The sequence below is a fragment of the Rhea pennata genome, chromosome Z (assembly GCF_028389875.1).
Source record: "Rhea pennata isolate bPtePen1 chromosome Z, bPtePen1.pri, whole genome shotgun sequence".
NCBI lineage: Eukaryota > Metazoa > Chordata > Aves > Rheiformes > Rheidae > Rhea > Rhea pennata.
This window is the reverse complement of record NC_084702.1, coordinates 57216506-57239100: the sequence shown is the minus strand read 5'-3', so window position 1 is coordinate 57239100 and position 22595 is coordinate 57216506. Positions and strand designations below refer to the sequence as shown.

Genomic DNA, 22595 nt, shown 5'->3' with positions numbered 1-22595 from the left:
CTTGAATTTATGCGACAGGGAAGGGGAGAAAGAGGAAGAAGGTTAATGCTACAGACTGTCAATCAGATTCTCATCTTATCACTTGTTAACATAAAAATCTATTTTTTTCCTGTTTAATTGAAAAATGCCATTTTCAGCTTCTCTAAAAACTTCAGCTATGTTATTTACAGTGAAACAGTCATTAATTGGTAAGTCAATGCTACATAAGTGAAATCAACTGCAGTTCTCAGTCTTAAGTTACTCCTTTTAGTACAGCACAACTACTCATTGCCTGTGGACTGTAAAATGCAGTGTTTTTCCTTATTCTGAGTAGCACTTTAAGTGAAATGGGAATCAAAAGAAGACACAGAAGAAGCATACCACATTCACATATGCTGTAAAGCAAGGGCAAAATTTAGAAAAGCACAAAGGACAGGCCACCAGAAACAAGGCAAAAATAAAATTGTTTCAGCTCCCTTCCAAGGACCCACTCTTGCTTGAGAGCTCAAAGCTCACTTAAGTCAGACCTACCCAACAAATCCTCTGAATACTTTATGAGACTATCTGCCCCTATAGATCTTCTACCACCTCTAGGGAGTCCTTCACAGATTTTACAAGCTCTGTAAAGAGTCCCCACAAATCTTACTCAGAAAGATTAATAGCATGCTTAAGAAATAAATGTGCTTACTGCTCTTGAATCAGAAAAAGGATTGTACTCATCTAATCCTGGAGGAACATTTCTTGTCACTTGTGTTACTGAGGGATCCTAGAAAAGAAAATAGTTCCATTAACGTATGCACACATATAAAAGCAAGGAGTTAACACTTGCATCATTGGATCATACAGAATTGAACTGTTGTTTCAATATAAAAGTTTTATTTTGTACTTTAAAACCCTGTAAATAACTGTTTTTCCTTCTCTGCCCCCTAAAGGACACCATTCTATTCTGAGCTTCTTACAAACCTAGATTAACACAGTCTAAGAGAAACTCCATCTGTCACATAGCTGATTTACAAGAGAAAAGCTTTCAATAGAGAAGGAAAGAAAACCTCATTCTGCTATTTAGGCTGCTAACCCCACAGCTGTACACCAAACAGTATAACAGAAAGAGCTTTAACTTTGCATTTTCTTTACTGAAAACTACTTCCCAAACCTTCAATAATGGTAAAAGTAGGAAAAAAAATGAGCTGAGGAAAGTGTCCCACAATTTCAAAAGCATCTCCAGGTTTAGCTTTTGCCTGAAGTGGTAAAAACAGAGAAAGGTGTTCTTTTTTCCGCCAAGGAACTATACAGCAAGGAGGACTGCTTAAGGTTTAGCTGAGAAAGCAATGACAAGAATAACATATTGGTCCATGCAAGAGACTGGTAAGCTGGGTTCTGTAGAAGAGCAGAACTACCCACTATAAGAGTAACTTAATACAAGGAAAAACTGTATATATTCCATGTAATGGCCGCTTCCACATACATAATTTTGTGGTTTTAAATTAAGATTTTTGCATCTTCAGAATGTAAGAATGGATGAGAGGAAAGTTTTTTTAAAAAAATTAAGAATTCCACTTACTCGATATAGTTAAACAAATACAGAAGTGTGTAAGGTTATATAAATATACACTAAAAGCACTTTAAAAACATTAATAGTAAATTTGTATCCATAGCAAATAGTTATAACTTAATTTCAATAGTCAATTAGTTCAAAGTTAGAAAACAAACTGCAATTAATAAAGGCTGGGAAGAAGATCAATATTTACATACATTTACATTTCTTAGAAAGACAGCTAACATCAAAACCTCCATATGAAATATTAATTTTAAAGTACTTACAGTAAGTGTATATTTAAGTCTGTACAGATTAAATAAAACTACTAACGTACTGAGAAATAAAGGCTAGTTTCTTAGAATCAGTGTTTATTACAGCATTAATTTAATCTTGACAGCAGTAACCTACTATACAAATACAGAGAAAAATTTTGATCTATGCTAAGTTAACACAAATAAGATGCTTCATAATTCAATACATAGTATTGTAGAAAGTTAGGTCACTGGCCTAAATTTGAATTTATTCTAACCTTTTAAGGGTAGAGTGAATTAGCAGAGCAGAAAATACGCTAGTGTTTGCTTCATCCATTTGGTACAGCACCTCTTCCATAAGCACTCTCAAATCATAGTTTCTTCCACACAATTGTAAGTCATGAGCTCCCAGGTTCTCCTCTCTCCAGCTAGCGATTTTGAAAGACAGTAAATCCTTCATAAATCACAATTTGATAAGACGGCACTTAATGAGATTGGGTCCTAAATGTTGTCAATGCCTCCTGTCACTGAATGCGCTCCTTACTGCATCAACAGGCATTAGTTTTTCAATATTAGCAAGTGATCTGTCAGAATAACATCAAATGGCAGCCATTCTATGGACTGCCATCTGGCACTACATCAGAAGAGTAAATGGTTGAATTTAGTCCTTCAAATAGCATTTCTTGTCCTACTTCTTAAAACAATCAAGCATGAAAGATTACATGCAACTAAAGCAACACTGAAAACAAGAGCTGCCAACTATTTACCCTTTGCAATAAAACCAAGTATGTTATGCATGAATACAAACACGAAGAAAAAAAAGAAAATGAAGGAACTACAGAAAAATGTGCTGACAGCACAACTGTTTCTTCATGTTTTTCATACAAGGTCCTGAAGAATCAAAAGATGAGAGCAAAAACTATTACCCAAAGGGAAATTCCAACCCAATCTTAATCACTAAGACAGAGACTGGGCAGCAACCCATCTGAAGATCAGAAAATTCCAGCAAAAACCTAAGGCTAAACCTTACACCAACTTATGAGGCTAGTTGAAGGTTCAATATGAGCCACTAAACTGAACCAAAAAAAAAAGTCTTCCAGGTAGATGAGTCTTAAGTATTTGTTCCTGAGCTTTCTAGTTCAGGAGATTCAGTCTTCAGATCTGTGTTTCAGTCCAATCTGTAAGGAATACTTGCATTTAAATAATCAGTTCTGGGAACTGACATACTTTTTTAATACAGTAGACAAAAACAAAGCAAGGTTACTAAAAATCACTCAAGACACGGTCTACCTTAAAGAAAATGACTGTATCTCTACAAACTAAAATTGTTGAAGTGTAGATACATACGAAACTCGTTACCCATCAGCCATATAGCAAAAAGGTCAGTTTAAATAATTAGAACTCAAATAGCACTTAGTACTTTAAGTTGACCTGGGTGCTTAAAGAGCAGTTTTCAACACTAAATTTCTATGTTCATTCAGTATCTAATAGTCTGATTCTGTCCATGAAGGCCAACAAATGTAACTGTTTGAATAACTAGAATAGGACAGACTCATGAGATACCCACTGAGCAGCAGCATGTTTCCAAAAAGCAGGAAAGAGTAGTCAAGTTAGTTCAGAAATGCAATCTATATTTATAACTACAATATGCAAACAGTAATAGATATCCGATGAGAGAAAATTTTTTTTCTCCAAGTGTTTTAGAGAAGGGCAGGAGAAATTTTCACATCTTTCCACAAAGCTATTGTGACATTTTATCACTGACTAATAAGAATGGCAGGAAGTGTGTTTCTCTTGATTCAGCTAAGTAAGCTTATTTCAACAAATCTTAGTTTTAGAAATACATTCTACGCTTAAATATACATAGTGAGTACAACAAGAAGTCCTCCCTCACAAGTCTATTCCCTTTTTGAATTAGCACTTGTCATTATTGCTACACCTCTGCCAAACACTCCTATTTCTTACTGACTTATTAGCTGTTTGCAAAAGTAACAGGAACTCCAAAAAAAAAATGAATGACTCAAAGGGCATTTAACCTCAGCTCCATATTAGAAAAATTTCATTATCCAGTAGGAAACTGCAAAAACTATTACAGTTGTATTGAAATACTCAAATTGGACCTCATCATGCCAAGTTGCATTCAAATTCTGCTCTCAGAAAGCCTCAATTAGTCTCAGCTTCAGCAGAACTCATGGCCTGATTGCTTGCAGAAGCTGGAAGACATGAGGAGAAATAAACCAGAGATTACAGAGAAAACACTAAGATATCTAAAGGAGGCAAGTACTGGCCTGGAGATTTGAACCTCTCCCGTATTCACTCACAGACCTTTTGCAATACCAGGTAAAGTGCATAAGCACTCTGCCTCAGAATAAAAAGAAACGAGCTCCTCATGACCTAGATGTCCAGTTGGAGGCTCTTGGACTTTGAACTGTTCTGAACATCTACAGCACACCAAATAGCTGATGCCAACAGGAGCTGCACTTATTTCTGACAGTACTTAACACTTAAAAAGATTGGACCTGACATCCTGAAGAATATCCTAAATGATGACTCTGCTTCTTCTTTTACCTTACACTCTTGGCACCTTATTTTAAAAATGGGGTGAAAGCCAACTCATTTAGGTGCAATGCAAAAAAAAAAAAAAAAAAAAAAAAAGTGTACTCATTGCACTCATACTCATTGCTTCATTGCTGCAGAATAATAAAATATTTAATTTAGGAGTTAATCAGGGGTTGAATAATGAACAATTAAGTGGTAGCTTACACTCAAAGGGAGTGTCCTTGAATGGATGTTAGCAAGTCTGTACATTGTGTGAGATGTACATCTCGAGGCAGGGCAGGACAAAACAGTGAAGACTTATGTTCTACAGGAATACATCCACCCAGTTGTGCATGTTGATTTTTTTCAATGTTTGATCTTCTACCTATATAACGAATGAAGTTTTAAAAATGCTTTATTTTCTAGTATCTTTTGGTTGTTAATAGCAAGAAAAAAAAAAGACAGTGATGAGTTTCCATATGTGATAGCATATGGACATTTGTACTAAACAGGAGCATTGTCGGAACCAAACATCTGAAGAACTCAACCACTGGAGCTACATGACAAAAATGAGGTTGCCCTCTGCAGACAAGCAGAAGATAGGGCTGATACTTTCTGCAACAGACTTCAAGTACCTGATGCCAGCCACAGAATAGGGTAACTGCAGAATGTCTGGTTCAATCTCCAACTGAGAAGACCATGTTTCAGTGGACCAGTACTTCTACCTAGAGTGGATCTGCCATAGCATTAGCACCTTGCCAAAATCTGATTTTTCTCAGCCAGTCCCAGAATTCCAATCCCAATACTTCCCAAACTCCTTGCTCCCTCTTTCCAATTTGTACTTCCCTCTCCAGCCTTACCCGACTCAAGCTCCTGTTGATTCAGTCTCTCAAGTTCCTGGTTTCTTGATTTATATATTATTAGCCTCATCAATCAGGGAGCAGAGCTTAAGAACAGATTCACACCCAGATACTCCACTCAGTGATGCAGGGAAGTCACACATGCAACTGTGTGAACATTTCAGATCACATTTTAGAGAACTGAATTAGTTTGAATGACAGGAATTTCAATAAATCAGCACAACTTAACTGTTTCCATCTAATCTTTTCTCTTTTCTGCTTCTTGCACTATACCTCCTCCAATATCAGTCTCAAAACAAAAGACTAGAATCTCATTCCTTGAACCACTAAGAGTCAGGTACAAGCATCACCCCAGTATTTACATCGACAATAGAAGAGGTAGTCACATGTACACACACAAAACAACTTCCCCCACAACCATCTACATCCCGCATAGGCAAGTGCACCTCCGTAACTCAAGTGTCTCCATTACTAGATTAACAAATAATACGGACATCATTCAGGCAGATAAAGTTAACTGAACACCCAGTTAACATACAGGATGTATAAACTCCAATAATTGCAAGATCAAATGTAAAGAAAAGAAAGGTAGCTCCCTCCCACACCACCCCCCAAAAATCAAAGCGTGTGTGGCTGAAACAGAGCAGAATGATCTATTCTATGCATGTTTTTATAGCTTTTTAAAAAACAAATTAAAGGAAAGCAATCTCTGTTGTCTAGGAGACCAAAGTTAGTCATCAGCTACCAGGTTTCATTAATACAGAACAAATTAAAAAATTAAAGATGGAAGAACTAGATACATTTGTAATGATTCCTTGTATTAGTGCTCTTTGGGAATGAGTCCAGCACTGTTCCAGAGTAAGATGCTTTGTTAGCATAGATAACAAAAATATTCTGAACAAACCCACCAGCTAAGTTTGTTTCTCACTGTAATTTTAATTCCTTTTAAGTTAGTCAATGAAGAGGAAGTAGAGTTAGAAATTCGCTCCCTCCAAACTATCCTTGAGATTTTTTAAAAAACAACAAAAACCCCCACACTTTAATTTTGAGGTATACACATTTAACTTGGTTTAATACAGTTTGCTTCCAATGATTTATCAAAGAGTTAAAAACAATATTTTATCACAGATGTCAGGAAAGTAGGTTTATGAACACACATTCTAATGGCTTTACAACACATCAGCAATTGAAAATAAGAATTTAGAATAAAAATTGTATAACCAGAGTAAAAAAGGTTTGCAGCAGACAAGAACATGGATCAATGCATAAAACACTTATTAAGAAAAGAATAAGGGGAACAAAGGTAACAACTGAAAAAGAAATAGTATATTAAAGTATATTTTTTACACTGGTTGACAGGAAGAAGTAAAGACAACTAAATACCTTCCAAAATTTGGATCATGTTACCAGAAGTATTGTACGTGATAAGAATATAGTAATCTTGTTCAAGAAAATAGGTAAAACTGGATTGCTGCATTTAGAATTAACATCATTTTTTTAAAAAAGTTTTCATCGGATTCATAGGCCAGCAACAAATAAAACATCTAAAGTAAACTGACAAATACATTTGGTGAATCTCAGAGAAAAAGAGAGTAAGTATAAACAAATTCTTTTAAAAGAACCGGATTTTTTGTGACTAAAGTCAGAACAAGAAATAGAGGACAATTTATCAGTCTATAAGACTCCTTAAGAACAGCTGAAGGAAGAAAAAGCTAAGCAGGCAATCATAGAAATCTTAATTTTCAGCTTTAGTTTAGTTTATCCAGGGATAGGCATGACCTCTTGATTACTGGAGTAGTTTCAATCCTAGCTGAGAAAACAGTTCCCTTCACCACAATACCTTAGGATGAAGTTCTTCTATAAAGAATTTTATTTCGTTTTCCAAGAAAGTATTGTGAGCAAGTTTACAATGGACACAAAAAGGTTTCTTGTTTAAAAAGATTAAAGGGGGAGGTAGAGAATATAACCAAACAGCAAGTCATATCAATCCTATCATCTACCTCTAAGATCAGACATTGGCTGCCCTTCAGTTATGCCAGCATACAATTTTTGTCTTTTGCTTCAAGATCCTCAGAAATAACTATACCCTAATGGATTTAGATAACTGACACCAACCAGAGCCTTTACTCTGCCAGCATCCTCAGCATTTACTGTTAAATAATCACCTTTACCTAGCTATGCTTTTTCCCCCTGTTGCTTTTTGTGCTTGGAAGGAAGTTCCCAGAGCACAAAAGATAAGTAGTTAGGAGGATCAGATCAGCGCTGCCCATCATGCTCAGCAATGATGTCAAGCCTTCAAAAACCTGACTGCATACACACTGGAAACACAGACCAGAAGTCTGCCGGGACTGAATCCAGACTGACAAGTCTCTACCAGGACTCAGAGATCATGAGCTCAGATTCTCAAACCTAGCAAGGTCCATCTTAACCAATAAGGATTTCTTATCCCTGCTACTTCTGCTGGCTTCACTCGAAGATTAGAACCCTTTTAGTTTTTAGCTGATCATTATTACTGGCAAATATACCCATCTTCATGCACAATACTGACTTCCAATTTAGGTCTTGTCTCTCACTGGTATGTTATCCCAATCCTGTAACCTCTGCTATACCGCATGAAAAGCTAAGCTCTTTTCATTAAGATAAATTTTCCAGTTATTATCCCAGAAACAATTCTCTATACCTATTTCATTTTCTAAGTGTGAAAAATATTATTTGTCAATAATATTCTGGATGTACATATTCTGCTGAGAATTCAACAGCAGGTGTGTGTCGTCGTTGTCGTCCCCCTTCTTTCTGGTTCTGAAGATCTACAATTGTTTCCCTGAGTTTTTCAATTTCTTGATCAGACAGAAAACTGTCCACCCCACTCTTCATAAATAAATGAGTTTTGGAGAGTAACCAATCAACTGAAACCATATGCTATACTTCGCTTTCTATATATCCACTTGAGCTTTTCACAGGGGAGAGGAAGGTTCAGACAAAGCTTAGCTTTTTAAGAACAAAATTTGAAATTTGTATTTTGTCAGCAGTGGATATCAAAGCGTTTTCCTCCTCTGTTAACTGTTGTTTCTCACCTTTTAAATAAGGACCTGACACATGGAAAGGAGGATAGTCTGCACATAAGTATGTATTTTCCAGTTCCGTAACATTGTATACATCCAGCCAGATTAAGCCTCTGAAGTTGCAATTTGCACCTGTTCAGTGAAGATTTAGTGTATTTCAAACAGGTAAACTCCCACAATTTTCACCCTGTCCATGCCGAAACAAGCTACATAAGGGAAGTTTCAAAAAATTACTCGTTTCAATACACAGTGTCAAATACTACAAATTCTTCATGCTTTATTTCTTCCTTCATCATTCCAAATCCAAGAAAGCGTAACTTGGCGAAAATTTCTCAAAGAGCAACTTAAAATTAAGATCCAGATAAGCTTTGCTGCCCTAACAGCACATTAATAGTAGCACAGTTTATATTTTACAATATAAAGGAAGCCTTAGTGTCTTACACCTGCAACAGTGTATTTCAGCCTATGATTAAAAACCACTTACTGAGAGAAAAAACTGGTCAGAAGTTGCATGTATTACATTCAAAGGAATTAATCACTTAAAGGTACAGAAATAGTCTTTCAACAAAGAAAACCGCCATAAACACAATCCTGCAACCTTGAGGAATAATCACTAGAATGCTTCAGTTCTTTCAAATTTAACATCTCATCAGCCATCCCTCCTCCCCCACACTCCAGATGATACTCAAAGACTTTCAATCTATCATTACCAGAGCACAATCAATAAATTGGATAGTGTAAAAGCAGCCAACCCATGGTTCTTGTACTTGGCTGCCAAGCAATTCCTGTTACAGACTGCACTATCTGATTGGAAGTCAGACTACACAGGATTCTGAGCTATTGAGTAAACCAAATTTGTCACCTCTGAAACCAAATAAAACTCCCATGGATTCCACAGCAGTCCTGCCTTGCAATGGAGCAGCAGCCCCTAAAAAAGCATCACCTCTATTTCTGAACTGGTCTCAAAACTCCCCCTTTCCTCTACAAGAGGTGTGGTATGCTCCTCTTTGCAACGTTACACTATCAGGGTAAAAGTTCATGGAGCAGCAAGACTAGCCTTTCTAGTGAAATACTTTCTAACACTTCACTAAAAACACAAAAGAGTACAGTATCTATTAATACACATCACAGTACTGCACCTACTGTTGATGAAGTGTACTCTTGAAAGCTAACTACTGTGTACGTTAAAGAACACCTCCAATCTCACGATGTTTCACATTAATTTAGGCAAGGTTTTGAGGATTTCAGAAATTCTTAAGTCAAAGTAAAACCAGATAATAAGCCAGTATTTTATGTCCTTGACTAATTTTAAAAATAGATAAATTGGGTATACTTTATATTTAAAGAGCTATGCATACAGGCATGCAAAGTTTTCGCAATATGAAGTATAAATACTACAGAAATAATTCAAGTAATCAGGGTCCTGATCCTTCAAAAATAATTACAACTCTCCTCCCTTGTTGTAAACTTTCATTGACTTCAGCTTCAGTTGAGCAAGATAAGGTGTAAACTCAGATTCTGCAGGCATACAGGGTAGCAGTTATCAACATGCTACTAGCTTGAGCATCAGATCATCAACTCATACTTCCTGCCAAACCAGACAGAAGATAAATTTGCATTCATACAAGTTAGATTAAATTCCAAATTATAACTGGAACTATTTTTGTAGTAAAATCAAGCTCTAACATATACTTAGTTCTAGTGAGTCAAGTAATCCTGTGACCTCAATGGGAGCAAGTCAGGTGCCTAATACCATTTTTAGATATCTTAAAACATCTTGGACATCCACAAGAGACCAACATCTTTTCAGAGCAACAGCTTGCAGCTAACCAAGATACCATATGTCACCTGAAATGTTCCTATATATTTACATTTGGATACTGAATCCCACCCAGAGGATCCACTCACATAGCGTTACATACATTTGAGGGTTTGCATGATCATGTCCTTCCATGTTACAACTGAACAAGAGGCATGGCCTTCTGTTCAAGTTTTCATCCACACTGCTTAGTGATTTTTTACTCTAATGTCATCATTCACCTTCAAATACAAGTGTATCTTACTTTTCAATCCTACCTTAATTTCTACAATATTAAATACCAGCATTTGCTCAGAACTCCAATGAAGTCAAAGAAACCAACTCAATAAAATTCAGCATGGAACCCACTTTAAGCCTAAACTCCACAGTCTCTCATAAGCAACTAGTTCATACTTTTGGACAAATGTAATAGTCATCAAACCTTTTAACAACTGGTCAGCCAAGCCAAAGGCCTATGAATATAATAGCCCTACTTAAAAATAACCAACCTGTGAAATCCATTAGAACACTATAAAAGCACTAAAGAGATTAGTTATTTCATCTCTCAGGAGTTAATATCATTCACTGCAAAAAAAAAAAATAGTAGTTGAGTTACTGCAGAATTATTTCAGTGTAAATGAAATTTATACTGGATGTCAAGAGATTGTAGTGTTAAAATCTTTGTATTTACACCATCTCCCAAGATAAAAAGACTACAAATACCCCTTATTCCACAACAAAAAAAAAAAAAAAAAAAAAAACAAAACAAAACCTCACACACTACTAACATGGCAAGGAGACAGCTGCTTAGAAAGAAGTTTAAGCTAATTTCAAAAATACATTTTGTATAATCAAAGGTATTTTTCACAGGTGTTGTCTATTCAAAATAAAATTGTCCAGGCCTTGAGCACAGCTGAATCCCTCCTAGGTTCTCAGACTTGTCTGGTGATTATGGGACTGTTGGCTGACCATGGTTACAGTCACTGGATCTGATTCTGATCCTGACTTAATATCCTCAGATCTACCTTCTCACTACCAATTTGTCTGGCTCTCTGGACTCCTGGCTGACCACAGTTATCAATGAACCTGCTCTGCTCACCTCGTTCACTGTGCCATGGGACTGCAGTACTTGTTAGTAATGTACCTGCCTCTACCTGCCTTGCTGTCACCCTCAGCTTCCAGCTCAGCACTTCCCCTTAAATGGCAGCCTGCTCTGACATAAACAAGCTAAAGTTAAAATAAAGAGAACTTTACTTAGCAAAAAAATGTGGCAAGCATTCCCCAGAGAAAGAAATAAAAAAAGCTCATTATTAGCCTAACATTTACAATAACTGAGCTTGTTCTAAATGCGACAGTTCCTCCATAATTTGGAAAAGTAGTAGTAGCAACATTATCATGAAATATAATCTTCATTTGTATGGTACACTGATGCACTTTCCTCTAGACAATTTTGCCATCATCTTTCAGAAGGATTTTAACAGTAGCTTATTATTTATCTTTTTGTTTAATTTCCTCTCATCTTGCAAACAAAAACATCTCTTCATTTGGGTGGTACACCCATCCAGAGGACAGTTATTTATACAGGAATAATATGACTTTAAAAAGCAAACCCAAAAGCTAATATGCTTTTGAAGTACCACATAAAAGCACAGAGGCCAAGTAGCCATTATCTCAAAATCAACATTGTTCTATGATCAATCTGAACAAGCAAGTACTTTAAACAAGAAATCCTATTTTACAAATTTAATTCCTTTCAGCAGAAACCAAACTGGAAATATGATTTTAGGTTTCCAGAAAGAATAAATACCCAAAACACAAAGCAAATCAGATTTTTCTATTTCACTTTTATCTTCCCAAAGAAAACAATTTTTTTGATTCAACATCAAACAAGAACCTCTGCTGATTTAAAACAAAACAAAACATGGGAATAGTTATAGAAAACCTTACAAGCAGGTTACCTAAAATTAGTAAAAACAAAGTCTTTAAGAAAAAGCATGATCCGCCCTCAGTCCTGGGCAACTCTTCCACATGAGGCCCCTACCTCTTTTCTGTATCACACTGATCTGTGATTTTACACAGGCGCATAAAGTGGCTGCAAATGTAAAGAAAACAACTAATCTCATCATATATAAAATTATCAAGTACAGAAAAACAGGTTTGAATAAGGTTTCAGACAACATGACTTAGGTTGTCAGTGTCTATCTGGAATATACTGGTTCTTAAAACACATACAGTTAGACTAAACAAGTTCAGATATGTGTTAAAATCCCACTAATTTCAAACTCGTTATGATAATAAGATGGCAGTCAAGATTTGTCCTTTCAAGTAAATACCTGGATGAGCAAAGATATGCAAAATCACCTTCTGTGAACAGCAGAATGAAACAGAAGTTAGCAGACATTTGAAAGAAGTGGAAAAAAAGCCTTCCAAAAAGAAAAAGCATACAAGTTTCCTAAAATAACATCTGCAAGTAAAAGAAAGCCAATGCAATGCTTTAAGGGTGGTCTTCAAGTTCTGGAGACCTTGTGTCGTGATGCATTACAGATGAGAAGTAGAGCATGGATTTTGCCTAACAGCTACAATAGAAGTCTTTTCCTGCGAGGAAATTTGAATAAGCTTTAAGCAACGTCTTCACAGTATACTTGTGATTGAGCTAGCTTAGGTCTCAGAAACACTGCATAGGGCATGTTATCTGGGCTCGTGAGCTATGCAAAGGAATTTATACTGGTTATACTGTTTCTAACACCCTTAACAGCTCTCAGTGCTTATGTACAATAAATTTTGCTACATAGTATTCTCATCACTCCCAAAGAAAGAGGAAAACAGACACATTTTTTGTTGCTGAAGACATATTCTAGAACAGTGACACCTTTTTGATATTTTGTGCCAAATTATTTAGAAGAACAGCACTCCCACTGGTGCCAGTCCAAACTTCTGTTGGCAGCAACCTCAATGCCAGTGCTGCTCCTGATCTAGGTCACTGTACTGTGTTAAATATAAAGGAAAAAACACAGTGACTAGCTTAAAGAAGGATTTTGAAAAATGTTATGACTATAAAAACTAAACTAAGATGATTTAGACAGACTCTAACAAATAAATTAGTCAACAATAATGCTTTATGTCTTCAGCAGCTACCTCTATGAAAGTATGCTGAAAACAGTGAGCCAAAACTCACTGAAATATAAGTTTTGTGTGTTTTAAAGTATATGCATGATATCAAGAAGCAGCACAAAAAAAACCAAGAACACATTCAATAAGATGATTAAAGTAAGCAGCTCAAGTAGTTAGTTAAACTAGACTCCAAAAACAAGGAAAGCACAGATAGATAAGGAGGGGAAGCATCCAAGGAGGCCAGCTCATCTTGACAGCTAGAACTGTGGGTAAAGAAAATAGCTCTTGGCTGTGACCATGACAGTTCAAAAAGAAAGAAAGAAAAAAAAAAGTTAGATTACAGTATACCATTTTGGAGTTAAGGGCAGAACTTGTACATAGCCATCGTTAACCTGTATACTTGAAAAATAATGTAAAGAAGTAAGTAAACTTGAAGTGGGAGGAGGCAGAAAGAAAGAGGGGGAAATTTACTGAATTATCTAAGGCAGTCAAACAGAAGGAAAAAAGAGTTCTGTCATCATAAATAAGTATACATTCACACAGCCTAACTCCTCGACAAAATTAAAGAATCTTGCTCTCAAAATAACGCACCTAAACGCGATTTGTGTTATTTGTGCAACCAAAGGAGAAACAAAACTCAGAAATCTAAACTTGTGAAACGGCCGTGCCCGCTTCCAGGGCCCCCACAGAGGCTGCTTTCCCCGCGAGCCCCCGAGCCGTGCCCTAGGCCCGCGGCCAAGCGCGGCCCGCAACCCGGCGCGGACCCCGCCGGACCAGGCTGCCCGCGGGGGGCGCTACGTGCAGCGTTCGCCCCTTCCCCGCGGCGAGCAGATCCCCGTCCCGCCCTCCGGCAGCGCGCCCCCCCGGGCATGCCGCGGCCCTGGGCGCCGCGGGCCGAGGCTGCGAGGCGGCCGCCCCGCCCCGCCCCGCCCCGCCGGGGCACCGGGGCAGGCCGGCGGCCGCCCGCCCGCCCCCAGCCTCACCTTGAAGGGGTTGTTGAGGTCCGGGTCGGCGAAGGGGTTGCTGTCGAAGTCCGACATGGCGGGGCCGGGCGGCGGCTCTGTCCCTCCGGCGCCCCCCACTCGCAGGCGGCACGTAGGCTGCCGCCGCCGCCGCCCCCCCCCGGCCCCGGCCGCTGTCACCAGCCGCTGCGCCCCAGAACCCGCCCCCTCCGCCACCGGCGAGCCGCGAAGCGCCAACCTCCCAAAATGGCCGCCCCGGAAGTGACGGATGGGGCGGGAGGGGCGTCTCCCGCTGTGGGAGGGCGCTCCCATTGCCGGGGGAGGGGCTGGAAGGTTCCACGCCGGAGCGCGGGGGGGAGGGCGGCGCGCCCTCGCTTGTCAGAACCAGCCCGGAGCCGTGCGGCAAGGAGGGAGGCGCGTGTGGTAACCGCCGCTCGGGGCTTGCTCAGTGCGGTGCCAAAGGCAGAAAGCTCTGTGCTCCTCCTCGTCCTCGGCCCCACAGCGTGCGCCGGGGCAGCCGTCCTGTCCGAAAAGTGAAATCAAAGTTCCCTCCAGCGAGCTCTCCAAGCACTGCCTGTAACAGCTGTGAAGATAGTGAGAAAGGCTTCAGATTGGAGACTCACTTGATAAAACACAGTTTCACTCCCTAGTTCAGTTTGTTATTTGCGAGATAAAAAACATGCCAATTCTCAGATGTCTTATACAAAGGTTGAGCAAGGGCTGTCTGTAGGGTAAGGCTTTGAAACAAGGTCACAAAAGCCTGCTTCCTTTAGTAGGCACGGTGAAAGAGCTGCTTGCGAATGTTCAGCCAAACTCAGCAGCCTACAGAGTACTCTGCACTCCCGATAAACGGTGACACTGATACGGTTTGAGCAACTACGAAGATTGTAAGAGGAGGGCTTCAAAAGAGTGCAGCAGAACTGGAGGGATAAATAGGCTGTCTATGAACCCGGGAGACTTTCAGAGAACTGACTGAAAGATTGAAATACTGACTCTACATCTTCAAGACTGAAGAACTCAGTCCGAATGATGCAGATAAATGGGGAAAAAAAAATGATTAAAGTGTTGCTCCTGCAGAGCAATTTTGACTAAGTCTCAGTTTGTTACCACTCCAGCAGTTTCTTGTCAGAAGTTTGCCCAGCTCCCAGAGAGTAACCATGAGAGGTGTCCCAGCTCACGGGGAGACTGACGGCTCTGCTGCCCCTAGCCGTGCAGGAGAGCTCAACGGGCACTTGTCTGCAGCGCTGTATATGGGCACAGAGTTTAACTCATGGTCATACAATATTTGGTGGGGAGATGTACCTTTTTGCTGATCTCATGTCATGCTGTATCGCCTAGTTCCTCCTGGTCAGCTCTGGGAGCTGTCAGTTATTTGGGGTCACCTGGAGCCCAGGATAAGAGGAAGGGGGGGACACAGTTGCACTCTACCACACTTCAGGCCTGAGATGGGGGGTGGAGGCTGCTCTGCCACACCAATGAATCCTGAATTTTGTTACATGCTTTTTACATGCATTTAAATGCAAGATAGGTCTGAGATAGGTCAACCTGTAGTCTACCTAAAATAGGTAGACTACCTTTTTAACCTTTTGGAATTCATATGTGATTTTTTCCTGTGCAATAATTCTGGCCTAACTGTGGCACAGTATCCAAGGTTTATTGACCCAGCACGGAAGAGATAGAGAACAAATAGGATAAACATGTGCTAAGGCTGACTCAGAATGTTAGCATTTTTATGTACTTTAATGGATCGACTTGTATCACTACACTGATCCTGACTCTGGAAGTCATTATGATGGTGATGTTCCATCAACAAGTCAAGAATAATCCTACATGAACACAGAATTGATTTTGCATGGATCAGTAAAGAAAGCAATAATTGCCATGAGGCTTGCTGTAATTTATGCAGAAGTTTCTCAATTACTCATGAAGGACTGTCAGATATAAGATGGTATGCAAATGGGACAAATAATAAAAGCAAAGCTTCTAAAGAACAAAACACTTTCAACTTTTTGTTTCTATGAAGTGTAAACTACTTTATACTTCAAAAAACACAAAGGCAGCTGTTGTACAATCAAGAAAAGTGTATTACAGTATTCGTCACAGTCATTTATACAAATCAGTTACAGTGACAACAAATTAAATCATGTTGTTTTCCAATATTCAACCATAGTTCAATATATCATAGCTCAATGATACACATTGATAGTTCAAAAACTGTGTACCTTGGCATCTCTGTATTTGTTCTTCTTTCCACTATACACAGATGAATGAATGCATGGATGAATGAATGTTTGACTGAAAAGAGCACCTTTTCCCATGTGGCTACTGATGCTTCAAATCATGGACATAGCACCATTTCTCTGATAATTACATGTTTCTGCAATGTTAAAGAGTAATCTGTCATTTTATATGACTTTCAAGACAACAATGAAACTGCATTAGACACTTTTGGAAAGGATAAAAAGTATATTGCAATCAAATGATGTGAGGTTTGACAGTGCATCATTACTTGCAGCTAATAATATTAACTTTGGGAGATAGCACTCTGACTACTAGCTAATAGAAAATGAGAATGAATATATGCTTCCAGCTAATTGCATAGTTTATACTCTGCATAAACAACATGGGTGATACAGATACCTCATCATTTGAGGCTGAGGGTTATTTAATAGATATTGTCAATTACTTGTCCTCATTTTCCAAAGGAGTTTCAGAATTAGCAATGGGATTTGATTTGCACGGATACACCTCCCCACAATACGTATTCTCTACACCTTGCTTTCCAGATAGAATTTATTTTTATGTTTTAGGTGAGAATTGCTTACTTGCAATCAACTCTAACTCTGTTATAAAAAATGTCTCATAAATACAACAATGTGATTTTGAATATATCTTACATATTCATTGAAAAATAAGTCCTAGTAGAGAAAGGATCACATTATTTAGATACAAGTAACTCTCATCTAAAAATTCCCTAACCTCAAGGAAGTGGTTTTATTCAGTGGTTTTCATTAACTCTGAAATAGTTATGATAGCCAAAAAATTTATCTTAATCTAACTTAGCCATTTTCTCTGAAAATGTAAGTTTTTGTGAAATTGTTAACATTATTGAAGAGTTTAAATTTCAACAATCAGGGGATGTGAACTGTACGTGTGAGGAGTATTGTACTCTGAGATTTAATAAAACATATACTTGTGTTTCAGAAATCCTGTGTAAGGAAATGACCTAACATTATTCCTTTAAGACCTGGTTCTTTTAGTTTTCTATTACTTGTGGAATTTATTATATTTATGCCAACCTCAGATGATGGGGAAAAGTGTTCAGGGATGCCTAAGCAGCTGAGAAGAAAATCCATCAGTTTTTTTCAATCCAAAATGCTAGATACTAGCAGATAACTAAGTGGTCTGTTTTTATCCACTCCCTGTCCCAATAAAGCAGATCACAGATTTACAGAGTATGAACCTTCAAAAAACAAAAGCCTTAAAAATAAATCCTAGTGACCATTGTAAAGAAGAGTGTTTCTACTCACAGAGCAGAGAAATCTATGCAGCTCCAAAAGAAAGCATAACTGTTAGAAAAGAGGAGGGATGAAAAATGTCGACATGCCACACAGGCGCTTAGTTTAAGGTTCTGCTGTAGAAGTTATGCAAAATTGCTTGCATGGAAGATTGAATGACTACTAGAAACTGATCTAGAAGAAACAAACAAGAGAACCCCACAGTAGCATAAATGCAAGATATAGCTTAAAATCAGATGATGGGCAGATAATAGTTTTAGTGTCTTAATGAAATTCTAGGCAGAAAACACCTAATTTATTAGGTAAAACATTAATTGAAGAGTTATTCAAAGCAGCTCTTGAAAGAACTGAAAGGAGTCAGAATGCATAAGGTCATACACTTACTGTCTAAGTTTTACAGTGGAGATTTACTTGCAAATGTTGGAAAGATTTTAACTTAATGTAGAGAGAGAATAGAAAAGTGTGAAAAGTGAGCATTCAAATATAAAACTCAGAGGTCATAAGCCAAGATTTTTTTGCCCTAATTTCAAAGAAAAAAAGTGTGGAGAAGAGAAGAGAAATGGCAGAAATCACTGCAGCATTCAGAACGGCAAAAATGTGCTATATGTGGATTTCCATTTAACCTCTCATTCTACTTCTTATAATCAGTGAAGTCCTTGTTCCACAAGATAATAAATCCAGTTTTATTGGGCTTGATTGCTCAGTCAAAATGTCTATGGTTCCATTAAGCAAAGTGTTGAGACAGTATAAGCTTGTTCAAAATACTCTATAAAGGTAGCTTTCCTCTGGCTATTTTCTAGGGGCAGAGGAATGTTGCCAGTTGTGCTGATATGCACCTGCGCTCTTCCCTGATTAGAACCAGTGCAGCCAGCTTACAGCAGCAGTGTGTGACCAAGGCAAACCTCTGGGGTAGGCCTAAGGACAACAATGAGTATTCTGGGACTGGTGAAGCAGCCTGTCCTTTCTAGGAGAAACTTGACCACTTTGTGAAGCCAGACACCTAGATTATCCCTTTGTGTTCCAGAGCTGTAGCAAGGTATTTGGGATAATTCTCTGTGGATAGTTTACCTCTTAGTTGGTAGGAGAAGGATTCCCAGGACAATAGATGAATCATAGCAAGGAACTGATGACAGATATATTGCCAGGTTGGTGGTCATTTTGCTGAAGGTCAGTCTAGTGCTGCTAGTTATCTCATGGACTGCATCTCTATACTCTACCCCACTCTGTTGATTTGACTGAATCTGCCTTGTATGCCATACCCCAGACCCACATTGACATGAGGACAACTGCATCCAGCTGCTGTTCCTTACACAGTGTCTGTGTGGCATCAAAATTGGACTTTAGTTTGTGGCAGATAAGCAGCATCATATTTGTTTCTTGGAACAATAGACTTCACTAATGTCCAGACACTGGAAAGGCATGCTGTATAATAACAAAATTGGTCATCCTTGGCTTGAGCAAAGAATCATTTTTGCTGACCTAGAAGAACAGTGCTCAATGTCATGTCATTCAAAATGAAGTTCAGATATGAAAAGTGAAAGCTACCCCCAGCCTCTGCTGCTCCTTATGTCCCCCTAAGATTATACCCTGTTTCGCTCCATGTATCATGGAAGTATACAAATAAGGATTCTTGTCATCAGCAAACTATCTTTCCCTCTGTTTCTTTTCTCTGTGGACCAATTACTGGTCCTCATCTAAGGATCAGAGCCCCTAGTTCTCCCATGACAGGGGACACTTGTATCAGAGAAACATCCAGGCACAGTATGCTATCACCAGCAAGCAGTTTTCACTTTTCTCCCAAACTGAACATGCCTGCCTATTTCCCATTCCCTAAACAGCAGGGTGTGGGCCATGGAATCACCATATGCCATAAACACACTTACAAAGCCCAGCAATCACCAGCGCTGGCCAAGACAGTCGGATATAATGATAAAGAAGAGTTATTCCTGCTGGGAAAGAGTCCTTTGTCTAGCTGGAGACAGAACAATAACAATTTCACTCTCTTGTCTTAAGCATCTGTGGATGAAGCCAGGCATTGCAACAAAAACTGCCTTACAGAGGATGGAGAATCTACTGTGGCAGTAAGTGCATGGGAACAAGGATAGTAAGCTGCCGTCATGAGTAAGGATATGGCAAAGTAAACACATGCTATCTGGGAGTGGGGAGAGTGCTGCAGGCGGCTGTGGAGTGAAGCCAAATGGCACTAGCAGTCTCTACTGAATGCCTGTGTTCCTGCTCCAATTCAAGAGTGGGAGGAACAGCAGAAGCTAAGGCATGTGATAAAAGAGCTAGTTCAGGCAGTGAGTAGACCTCAGTGAGTAGACCTGTCTCTTTCTCCATTGTATTATTGTTCTCCCTTCACTGTCAGCCCTTGCACATTTGCAGCACAGCAGTCTGCAAGGATTGTTTAACCCTCACTCAAACCCTGGAAATACATTGAGACTTCCTAGCCTTGGGGCCAGCTGACCTGCTCTAATCTCATCTCTACATGTACCTTCTCCCCTTGTATATGAGCATTAATGAGCAAGAAGGCTCATTCCTGTCACAGAGAGTCTTGATACAGCTGCATCAGAACATGTAAAGCTGTCACCAGACAAGGATCCATGCTTCTGTTGAAGCAGTCATGGTTCAGGCAAAAGCAAAAATGATGTATTGTTTTTGCAGTGCTGCGCTACATTTGTGTCCTAACAGCGATGTAGCACTTTAAGGGCCATTGTTTCTGGCCAGCAACATAGAGGAAGTCTGTGGTAACAAAGAGAAGGCCAGCTCTTCTTCCAAAGAGACCCACCTACAGGCAGCCTCATGGTGAAACAAGATGGACAAGCGCACTGCTCCCCACGTGGCAGTCAGGGTATCAGGCTTCATGTCATCCAAATCCTGCTATTGTTCACTCTTGCTAACTGAACAGTGCTGTTGGAAATGCGTCCTCATGTCTGAACTGGCTCAAACCTGCGCTCCAACGTGACAGAGCAAAGTACTAATGCAGAATGCATGAACCTGGAAGCCAGCTTTAGACAATGAGGGAAATTTAATGCAGTCACCTGCAGGATAAACTTAATTTTAGATATAAAAATAGATGCTTCATAGGTAAAATCTAAGGATCAGCTGTTGGAAATAATATTGCAGATTACCACACTACAAGGAGAAACCATGTAGTGGAGAAATTCTGAATAATGTAGTAGCAGACATGAAGTGAAGCTGACAGAAAGACTCAGATACGTGAATAATTTAAACATTAAATAGAAAGAATATAGTGTTGAAGGAAAATAAGGCAGCTTTGGGGTTTGCTTGAATAGGCACGATGTTGATGTCTGATTTTCCTGTGAAGATGAAGAAGGAGTAATTCCTAGAAATGTCAGAAACCAGAAAGGAGTAAAGCAGAGATGATAATAAACCATAAGTTAGGTAACCAGATACACCAGTTTGAGTAGGACTCTCACAGCATTCTCACAAAAATCTCCACGTTTATATTTTAATCTTTTTTTTATTATTGTTATTTTTTACTGGCGTGTAGGACTTCTCCTGTTTTTCTCCCCTCCCTCTTTATCCCTGCGGGAAATGACAGAACAAGGGACTCCTGGAGTAGACACACAACTTAATGCAGAGGGTGTGCGCTCAACTGTATTACATCCCTTTGTAAAATAATACATCCATAATAATATCTTGCATGAGTCTCTGAAAACCCTCCTTTTATAAACAAAAGAAAAAATATTGGATGGAGGTCTATCCCTGAGGGTGTGTAATAATATGGAGTTTGTGCTCCCCTTTACAGGAGAAGAAACAGTTCATGGTCTCTGGGGGTAGTATGCTGGCTTTAGGATTTACCAAAGAATATCCACTTAAGAATGACTTTTTACGAATCTTTTGCATTTCATTTGTATATTTAGATAAAAAGGCTTGCAAGAGAGAGGTGATAATTGAACAAGAAGTAGGGATGGACACAGAAAGTTTCAGATAGCTACTCATGCACTGAGTTGTAGAGACAGCATGAGAGATATTTGTTGCACAAGAATTCATAATTTTAAAAAAAGCTTTTTTTTTTATAAATAACTCTTCCCTTTGAATTTTCACTTTGACATTCACAACAAGTTATCAATCCTTAAAAGGAAAAATATCTTGGCAGAACTAAAAAACCACCCACTCAGATTATTTTGAGGCTCATTTTCAGAAGGGGCAAATTGTTGACACGAAAAATGACTGATGTCTGCACGCATATTAGGCTTCCACTGAAGAAAAAGAAACATAAATGATATGTTTGTTAAACTTCTGCCTCTTCAGCTTTAAAGTCAATTTAAAAAGAGGAACAGTTTACCTTAAAATACAATAATTGCTGTCTTTACTGATAACTATAGCTCAGTGCATGCTTTCAAGACAAAAAATAAAGTGTCTCTTTAAAATTCTGTAGATCTCTGAGGGAAAGGATTTCAGCATAAATTCAGCTTTTTATTGATTCCTCATTAGGACAGATTTGATTTTAAAAGGGGAAAAAAAAAGTAAAGCAGGTATGCCATTATTATTTCTACATAAAAACACAGTACATCTCACTGCTGGAAAGAAATACAACATAGGAACAAGATTTGTCATTTTATTGTGATTCTGTTTTGTTGTATAAAAAAGGGTGTAATTATGATCAAAAGTGAGGAAAAAAAACATGTATGTTGGTGTCTCTAAAAAACTTTCGTGGTCTCTCAAGCATTTCATAAAAGAGAATTAAAATTATGTTATTACCTCAAAAGTTACAAGAGTATTTCATTGCTTTTAATTGGTAGTAAATAAAAGAGAGTGATACATCCAAATGCATTATTCATTATAGAAGCCTGGTTACTTCGGATATTCCAACACTGGAAGCTTCTTTAAAAATTAATCTTGACATCTTAGATTTTCCAGGGAAACATAAAAGTCATAGAGAATCGTGAGTGAACTCTGAATTTCACAACAGGCCTATCTGTCTGTACCTAGACCTACATCTACACATGTGT

General features: G+C 38.6%; 1 protein-coding gene across 1 annotated transcript in view; it reads right to left on the bottom strand.

The window, feature by feature from the left end:
- Positions 1–14271, bottom strand: part of SCAMP1 (secretory carrier membrane protein 1) — a 42708-nt gene extending 28437 nt beyond the window's left edge. The window contains exons 1-2 of the mRNA XM_062599907.1: positions 14120–14271; positions 668–745 (exon numbers count right to left, since the gene is read on the bottom strand). Coding sequence (XP_062455891.1) covers positions 668–745; positions 14120–14176 — 135 coding nt within the window. The 5' untranslated portion in view covers positions 14177–14271. The remainder of the gene's footprint in view (positions 1–667; positions 746–14119) is intronic.
- Positions 14272–22595: the final 8324 nt, after the last annotated feature.